This window comes from Adiantum capillus-veneris, chromosome 12 (assembly GCF_014529385.1).
Source record: "Adiantum capillus-veneris isolate H3 chromosome 12, ASM1452938v2, whole genome shotgun sequence".
NCBI lineage: Eukaryota > Viridiplantae > Streptophyta > Polypodiopsida > Polypodiales > Pteridaceae > Adiantum > Adiantum capillus-veneris.
Window position 1 is genome coordinate 18,992,598 of NC_140942.1, and position 10,031 is coordinate 19,002,628.

At 46.2% G+C, this 10,031-nt stretch overlaps 2 protein-coding genes across 3 annotated transcripts in view; one reads left to right on the plus strand and one right to left on the minus strand.

The window, feature by feature from the left end:
• Positions 1 to 10,031, minus strand: part of LOC147445401 (SNARE-like superfamily protein) — a 54,941-nt gene that overhangs the window by 15,989 nt on the left and 28,921 nt on the right. The gene's annotated exons all lie outside the window — the stretch shown is intronic.
• Positions 7,526 to 10,003, plus strand: LOC147445402 (uncharacterized). The gene is made up of 2 exons (XM_086525959.1): positions 7,526 to 7,961; positions 8,208 to 10,003. The coding sequence occupies exons 1-2, from the start codon at positions 7,526 to 7,528 to the stop codon at positions 9,473 to 9,475; spliced, it is 1,704 nt and encodes a 567-aa protein (XP_086382085.1). The 3' UTR covers positions 9,476 to 10,003.

Sequence of the window (10,031 nt, forward strand, 5' to 3'; positions counted from 1 at the left end):
ACCTACTTTTGTTGGAAAGTCACTTAAAAATAATAAGTGAAAATAACCAAAAATAGGAAAATAGGCTAAATGCACTGGAAAATTCCCTTGACTGAATCTGATGGATTCTGAAGGGAATATTGATGATCATGCTGTGTGCAACCGGAGGATATGCATCTATGCTAAGTGACTGGGCATGCACGGTCTACGAATAGAATCACAAAAGTGCTAGATCACTGCTAATCTAAACTGGCTGGACTGACTGAACCCTGCTGTGGTGTAGCTTGTCCACGGACACATAGGGTTGGGATGTGTCACGTGACACTAAGAAGAACCACCGTCGCACCACAAATCCAAAACACAAAGCAACCACCGAAGTGGCCAAAGAAGAACATCCGTAAAGAGAGTAATTGTACTGTGGGCTAAAGCACATCAACCTAAGCCACAAGAAATGGGCAAGGAAACCAAGGACTAAGGTACTCCTTAGAATGGAGCACCGGAAGTCAACTGAAGATAATAACGTGGAAGCTTGTAACCGGCCTGTAGGGCGGTAGACTTTGGCTTTCACCCGAAACTTTACTTTAGACTTTAGGACAGAGAGAAGCTTTGCAAGTAGAAACCTGTAACGGGAATTGACACTTCAAACACACACGGCTTGGCAGCCAAAAACGCTACCAAGCAGACGCCGACATCTATTGGCCCCAAAGATTGGCGCCCCTTTCGGTATTTCTTTATTCTTAATGCAAAGAAATGATCCGATCACTTTCACCTAACTCCCACCAAGCTGTCTGGACCTGTCCATGGCTGTAATCGTAGGTTTTTGACCCAATCTCGCCAACATAACGACGCAAAATCCCTGTTGGTGAAAAGTACACACCTAGGACGCTTTTCCCCGCATTTTGAAAGCTTTACGGTGAGCTGCAGGTCAATTTCAGCGGGCTGTAATTTTCTGTTTTGCCACTGTTAGGTGCCTACAGCCCTGTACGCGCATCCCAAGGCCCTTCCGAGGCTCCCCTGGCAATTCTCTGCAATTTAGGTGTGAAACCCTAAACCTGCAGAGAAACACAACAAGCTGTAATTGTCTGTTTTGGATTGTTTCGAGCGGAGCGAACACGTCTACGCGTGTCTCAAATGCTTCCCCACGCAATGGGATAGTTCCCCTTCGAATCGGATGAGTTTTCACGTGAGATAACTCTCCGATTTCGCAGTCCTTCGCGATGGAACTGTGCGTACCTGTCACGTGCACATCTAACCCTATGTGTACGTGGACAAGCTACTTCATGTCTAGGGTTCAGTTCAGTTAGCTGAGCTTAGGAAGTGTTCTGGCACTTTTGTGAGTCTGTTCGCAGACCGTGCATGTCCAAGCACTTAGAGTAGATGCATATCCTCTGGTTGCACACAGCATGATCATCAGCAGTACCATCAGATTCCATCAGGAGCATTTTACAGTGCACAAAACCTATTTTCCCTATTTTAGCCATTTTTCACTTATTATTAATAAGTGACTTTGTTGAAAAACTGGGTAGGGCAATTCTGGCAAGATAATATATAAGAAACCTAGTGCTAGTGTTTTCTGGCAGAAGAGGCAGCACGGACCAAGTGTTCGACAGTGCACCTTCTCAGCAAGACCCTTCTATAGGTAACCTAGCGTTTTCAGCCACCAAAGAAGCCAGCGTTTTGCAGTTGCAGATGAAGCCTGGCGACAACAGATCACAACAGACTCCCTAGCGTTTTTGCAGTTTGCAGATCCCTTAGCGTTTTGCACATTCTCTGCGATAGAACACCTATATGTATCAACGTTTTGCATTTTCAGCAGTCAACATCCATACCGCAGCCCCCAAACCTCGCAGGTCTCACCTTTCCGTAGCAGATCCTCGTCGCACAGTCAGATCAACAAGCGTTTGCAGATTCAGCCTGCATTCGCAGATTTCAGCATCCGCGTCTTTTGCGCGTCGTCGTCGCATCGTTGTCATCGCCATCGTCACCGACATAGAGTCAGAATTCAGCAAATACACAATTTGCAGATTTCAGCCCTTAGCGTTTGCAGATTTCAGCCCGTCTCATCGTCGTCGACATCATCGGCAAGTCCATTGCATTGTAGAGATTTATGCAATCAATAGTAGACCGCTCTCGCCATAGAGAGTGGGGCCTTCGGAGGAGGGTTTGACAACATTTTGGTGTTGTATTCTTCTCTCTCTATCTCTAAGTCTCAACACCTTCATTCACAGTGTTTACCACTTTGTTTGTGATCATTTGCACTCTCTCAATAAAGGAACAAAAGGCTCTCCCTTCTGTAAGTAAAAGAAACCCTTGAGCACAGTTCGGAGCACTCATCTTGAGCAAAGTTCAACATTCGCATCCGTTGCACCTTACAGTACTTGTGGGGGATTAGCAATTAGCTAATGTGATTCCTGTTCAGAAGGTTCTTGCCTTGGCAAACGCGCATAAACCCTCAGGATTGTACATGGTCACTGAGTAGCCAATCTAGTGGGGCATTACCTTATGTGCCAAAGGGGAAAGAGAGATACGCGAGAGCAAGTCATCGCGTTGCATGAGACAAGGGAGAAGGCAAGCTTCCATTAAACCTGTAATGGCATTGTGATTTGAGGTATGAAGTCACGTAGAACCTTGTTCATCCCATTCATCATATGTGCAACTGAATTTGTTGCTCCTTGAGGTAACGTACACATCCTTACCAGTCCCAAAGGTGTTTTCATAGTTGTCAGATCTCTACTCTCAACATCTATCTGAAATTGATCGTATCCTGAACAGAGATCCCCCATTGAGTAAATTGACCTTCTTGCAAACGCCTCTGTAAACTCATCCACTATAGGTTCTATACCCACATTCCTGATGGTAACCTTGTTTATAGGTTGCATATCTTGTATGAATCGCAAAGCTCCATTCTTCTTAGCCAGAGTGAACCACCTGTTCGAATATGGCGCACAAGAAGGCTCCAAGATACCCATGCTAATCTTTTCATTGAGTGGTTCTATTAACTTTGGTAAATGTGCTTTCGGAACCGGAATTGGGCGTAGATTCCAAGGTACATGAGGGATAGTGAAGATCACCATAGGTGCAACAACATTAGGATCAACACACCCTATCTCATGTGGCTGGAAAGCAAAAGCCTTACCATGTCTTGAAAGCATTTCTCTAGAACTCTTCTCAGCCAACTTTTATCTCTTTTAGGAATTCCATTATGAACTTGTGTCCAGTTCTTTTTGGATCCCTGAGACTCGGCTACAAAGAAGCTTGCTCTAGCTTTTTCCTGCAATCTGATGGTAAAGGTAAGGCCACTGGTCTCACTTTCTTTGCCACCGTTTTGTACTTGGTCTCCACACACACTTCCGGTCCTTCATTAGCATTGAAATCTTTTTTATCTTCAAAAGCCTCAATCACATCATACATTTCCATAGAGCATACTTCCACAATGTGGATTCCATCTTGCATGCTAGAATCCATTATAACTTCAAGCTCAAGCATAGTATCTACATGAGAAACTTGTTCAAAGAAACCTGAAATGTATTCACTATCCTCTATGAAACCATTTTCTTTCATGTATTTCTGTACACTATATACATATTGTCGCGCACTTCTTTTCATATCCTCAAGCTTCATAAAACATAATGACCCATGCTCTGTTAATCCCTGGAAACCTGTAGAAAAAGCTTCTTCTCACTTTGGGTCAGGCGAGAATCTTTTTCTTCTTGTACCATTGCAATCTCGCTTCACAATGGTACATGGCCAAAACCCCTTGTCTCCCTATACTCTTTGAACTCTTTGTTCGCTTTTGGTAGAGGATACTCACGAAGACTATTGTGGTTCCTCTCGTGATTCTCACACACAGTCGCTTCCCATCTCTGCTCTTTACCCTAGCATAAGCAGAACCATCATCCAAGACCTTTGTTTCCATGCGAACGGCTGTGATGTATGGCTGCCCAAGGATAAGAGGATAGGTAGACATCTCCTGCACAAAGAAATTTTGCTCATCCTTCACATTACCAATCGTCACTTTCACATTTGGACAAGCCCCATACAGCTCTCCTGATGAGTTATTTGCAGCTCTAATCATCCACCCATGCTCTGTGTCTATCGGCCACTTACCCTTCATGTAAAGACTCTTGGACATAAGATTGATCTCAGAGCCATGATCTATCAATGCAACATATCACCCACCTTGACTAGGTTTCTATTGTAGCTGTTGCCCAATGACTTTTGGAGTAGTGGCTTTTATAGGAGGCTTCATCATCATCATCATCATCTGCAAATCGAGCATGTGCATCTCTTCAAGAAGACTGGTAGCATCCTACCACATTTTCATCACAATCACTCTCTTGGACATGTATTCCATGTGCCTTAAGTGACTCCCCTTCACCCTCAGACTCTAGAGGAATAGACTCAGTGAGAGTTTGCCTCTCTCTTTTTATGATATCTATAATTTCTTCATGAAACTCGCGTTTAGCAATGCCAACACCCAAGGTAAACTCAACTTTGTTATTCAAAATCCTTTCTTCCAATACCTGCTTTAAGTTTGTGGCAGCTTCAATGTTAGATTGTAGTTTGTATGCAGGGCCTTTTGCTTTAGCTTTTCCTTGCTCTTTCTTCTTCCCTGTAGATGCCTCCTCCATAGGAATCTTAGGAGGAGGCACATGTGGTGGAGCCTCATAAGAAGGTCCTGGATCCTTTCTTCCACCAGCTCTTGTAACCCTCTTTGAAGTAGAAGGACCTGCATCTCCATTCTCACGTCTGCGCTTCTCTTCCACAATTGCTCCATTTGTTATAGCATTTTGCAAGATAGGCATGCACTGATAAAGAGTCCACAGGGTCATCCCAACCAGTTGTATGGCGTATGCAATCACCAGTTTCATGTAATACCTGTTTAGTTACCTTCCCTTTTTTGGTTGAGGCTACTGCATATGGCCACAAGCTATCAACCTCCTCAAAATCATCTGGAGTATACTAACACTTTCTTTGGAATTAGCTCTATCTTTGCCCCATAGGTAACAGCCTCCACTGTAGAAATAGCATGACTAGTTTCCATATCCTCCACTAACTTCCGCATACCTCCTTTTCCAAAGTTAGTTCCTATGGCATACCTGTCTCCCGCAGATGGATCTTGCCATCCTTAAAAAACACAAGATCTCTTTTTAAGGCATCACTAAAGCTATCACAATCCCTTTTGCCATGGTCCGTGCCATCACACCATATGCATATGTGCACAAATCCTTCTTTGCTTTGGGATTTTTGTCCTGCAGCAGGTTGTCGTTTCTCTTCAAGCCTTGTTAGATATAACTTCATTTCTTGCATGCCCTTAACAAGCTCATCAAGCATTGAATTATCACCTTTTGGACTCACAACAGTAGGCTTTGGTGGAATCTCTGACGTGCTAGGAGGAGAGGTAGTACCATTCACCACCATCTTGTCCCTACGACGTTGCCTCTTAGCAAGCAATGAGACTGCGTCTTCAACCTCTTTCCACTCAGTCTTTAGACCCTGTTCTGTATTCTTGTCTTCAAGGAGTAGCTCTAGCTTTTCTTGGAGCTCATGACCTGTAGCTTGAAGAAACAATTCGGTCTTTCACTATCCAAAGTAGCCCGCTCTGTTCCTGACAGTTGAGCATAGCGTCGTTCAAACTCTCTCAACAGTTCGGTGATGGAAAGTCCTTTTGGCTTTGCAACCCATTCCAAGAAGGTCCTTTTTGTAACCCTTTCAGAGTCCTCCATGAAGTATTCCTCCTTTAGGGTTAATTTGAATTGCTCCCAACCTTCTCCATGCTCCTCCCTAATTCCCCTTACATGGTCTCTAATCTTGGGAACCACAACAAGCTCAAAACTACGAATCATGTCCACCTCTGGAACCCGTTGTAGCTCCATCTCCTTTACATAACCACGAAGAAACTTTGTGACATCTTTCCCTTCAAATTGGTCCATTCTTTTCACAATAGCTTGAAGGGCTTTGGTTGCTGACACCTCCCTTCTTTCTGCAACCTGTTGTTGTTGCATAAACATGGCGAATGCTTGAAACATTTGCATTGTGCCTTGATCAAAACGCATACCTTGTTGCTCTTGTTGATCCATAGCTTTAATTATTTGTAATTAACCTTTCAAAACAAGTATTTGAACCCCCACCCCAGCTGCTTCGTGTCGGGTTCACCAAAAATGTCGGAAAGTGTGCGGTCTAGCTGGGAAGGTGCAAAACCTCTGGCTGTGAGAGTTCGTGATGAGAGTCACAAACACTTTGTGAAAAAGCGTTTGTGAAGAATCACCAACCCTCTTTCTAAGGGTGACAGAAAATCTAAGAGCGTTCGTGACAGCAAAGTCACAAACCTTCTTTCCTATCGTGCTTGGAGTCTGTTTGTTTTTGTAGTCGAGATTATGATGAGAGGATCACCAAATCACATTCAATTTCACTTTAAAAGACCATTGAAAAACACTAATGTTTCAGCCATGAAACCTTGATGCTCATACAAGCACAATTCTCAATCAAAACCCAAACCTCTTTCATGGTATCATGTAGCCTCGCCCCCAATTACATAGTCGTAACATCAAACAGTCGAAAGGAATGCTCGAGCTTCCATCTTCTTGGCAAACATTTTCTGATTTTGCACAGATTTAAGAGCTTCTATATGGAAGCCCAAACACCATTTTGATAAGGGGAAACCCTAATTCACTCCCTCACAAGCTCAGATACAAGATTGCGAAGAGACGGCATTGCCCTACACATAGATTGAGCAACCATGGAAGCCCTTACACAGTAGAGCAAAATTGCTGGTCTTTTCTGTAAAAAGCCCCCTTCTCTCTCTTCCCCACGGCAATATCAGCTGATGTGTCAATGTTTGGGCCATTTTGCCACTTTGGACCAAAACTAGGTCATTTACAGCTCATTTTAGACCCAGCAAATGCCATTTTTGATGCGAAAAATCCCAAACAGAGTCAAAAAAATACCTAAATTTATGGGATCACTCGCATAAGAATAAAAAGCATATATAAGCATCATTTTCCATCAATATACCATTTTGGGTCACTTTCCATGCAATTCTGCAACGGCACTTGTTAGCTGCTAACTTTGGCAGTTTTTGTCCGCATCAGTCTTTATAGGCGAGATGAGTGTGCCACCATGAAACACTTGGAATATGTACATTGTCAAACCAAATTAAGCATCTTATCAAGTGGAAAAGCATGCAAATGCGCCACACCCAGGGCCACGACTCCCCGGATAGGTATGTACATGATAATGACCGCAGTAGACGCTTCAACATATATCACAATATGTACATGATTGCTTTTATTTGCATACATCGAGAAGTGTCAAGAGTGAGGTGAATGTTTTTATTTCACAATATGTACGTGCCACGGCACGATAGCGTGCTGTTGTGTCACCCGAGCTGCTGAGCGCGCCCACCCCACCTGCACAGCACCTCCAGTACCTGCCTGTTGCTGCTGCTGTTTTTCCCCTTCGCCATTCCCCTTTTCCATCCCCACTCATGATCACCTCTTGAGCAAAAGGACTCAACCGAGGAGTGGACACACCAAGAAGACGCAACATGGCCAAGATGGAAGATTTGACCAAAGACACCACCCTTGAAGAAGAGAAGATGAGGCAAGCTCAACGCCTCAATGTACAAGTCACTGGCATAGCTAAGAAGGAGGGATCTACCCCCGAGAGGGACGGGAGGGGGCTATGTAACAAGCTTGGGTACAAGGAAGAAGAATCACCTCCCTTCACCAAAGCATGGAGAGCCGGCAAGGACCCCAACAAAGAGAGAGCTCTCATCCTCCAATTCCCCAATGATGAGTTACGCTCCACCTTCCTCCGCAAGAGGGTGATCTTGAGAGGGCTTGAAGGTCCACACATCTACCTTGATGACGACCTCACAAAGATGCAAGTAGCACACCGGCGAGCATGCATGCCTCGGGTGCATCAAGCCCGCAAAGAGGGAAAGCGGGCCTCCTACCAAGATGGTCGGGTCATCATTGATGGCAAGACCATCGCATAGGGATTCACGGCCTATGGGACCCGGGAAGAGATCCACCTTGCGGTTTGGAACTGCAACGGAGATCTATGGACACACCCAGAGAGACTTGAGGAGGTGATGAGAGGCCGGGATATCATTTTACTTACAGAGACACACGAGAGCCCATAGAGAGGATTACCACGGATACATGGTTTTCAGTGGGAGTCTTTACATCGAGGATGTACACGCTAGCACACATCCCATGGCTCAGGAGGAGTAGCCATACTCTTTAGACAGGCTCTTCACAGCAAATTACAGATTGTTGCCCAGGACCCACAGGCCCGCCACGTGTGGATTCGCTTTGAGCTCTCACGAGACAGGACCGTCTACATTGCCTTGTGCTACTTTGCTCCCACAGGTTCCAGATTCGCCTCTACTGAGCAGGAGTCATCACCGACAGAGGCCTCACCTTATGCATGCCTTTCGGAGAACATTATGGAGTACTCAACACTTGGTAAAGTTTTCCTTATGGGGGACTTCAATGCTCGTACCCGCAGTGAGCAGTGTGAGGCATATGACCACAAGGACCTAGAGATACTACACACTCTACATGAGGAGGCTTCGGTGAGAGATTCAGCAAACGCGGCTCCAGTCACGGCCTACGGGCGACATCTACTTCGACTTGGCTCCCAGCATTGTCTTGTTATTTATAACGGGATGGCCCAGTGGCCCACTTCAAGGAGCTTGACTTGTATGCCGCATGGAGTTGCACAGGGAGGGGGGAGTATAGTCGACTACATTATGGGACCCAGGGAGGCCACCCACCTCATTACATCCTTCACCATCCCACCCATACCCATTGGAGCCGACCACACATACCTTTCTCTTTCCATCACCGGAGACACCATTCCACATAGCTCTATAGCACGCACTCCACATACCACCATCCACCTCACACATGAACTAGCCCCTCTTTACTCGGCCGAGGTCGAGCACGGCCTATGCCTCTTACACCCATCCACACCACTCTCAGTTCTCACATCACATATCTCCTTCGTCCTCCACACTTCAACCATTAGCTCTTTTCCACACACAGGACGCACCCCCCCTCCTGGGACTATGCCCCAGAACCGATGGTATGATGATGAGTGCAGAGAGCTATACCGATGCCTCCACACACGACGGGCCCTAAGAGAGATCACAGAGAGAGAGGCCAAGCAGCAGATGAAGACACTGACATGCCGAGAGCGGCGAGCATTTGAGGAGGCACAGGAGCTTGAGCTAGATCGCCTATTCATGAGCATGGATAGTGCAACGGCATGGCGCACCCTCCGCGAGCCACGTCTGACTACACCTATTGAGGATCCACAGATATGGCATGTTTATGCAGAGAGACTATATGAGGTGCCTAGACAGCCTCCCATCCCACAGCCACTCGAGCCACGACCCACACGCTCCATCTTCACAGCAGTCATGGTAGAGAGCCATTCACCGCATGCAGCACAGACGATCAGCCGACCATATTGGATTACAGAGTGAGCACATCATATACGCGGCATCCACTATCGCCCCGTTGATTGCACATGTCTTCAACCAAGCTATAGGGGAGGGCTTCCCAGGGAGTGGACACAGCACACCATAGTGCCTATCCACAAATCTGGCGACACCTTGGACCCAGGGAACTACAGGACCATCATGATTGGCCACACGATGGCCAAGCTGTATGGCGCAGTACTTGAGGCAGAGCTCAGTTCATATGCAGAGACCGAGGGTCTACGAGCCCCAGGCCAGGCATGTTTCAGACGAGCTTTCTCCACCATCTGCGTCCTGCGCTGCCTCATTGATGGGGCAAAGGCGCGGAAGAAGAGACTTTACTGCTGCTTTGTGGATTTCCGCAAGGCCTTTGATACAGTTCCACGTGAGAGGCTCTTCCAGCGCCTCCAGAGTCTCAGGATACCAACAGAGATGATTTGGGCCATATACGCTCTCTACGAGCGGGTAACTGGTCGCGTTCGATGCCCAGGAGGTTTATCAGAGACCATGCTAGCACCATTGGTGTTAAGCAAGGATGCCCACTCTCCCCGACACTATTTGG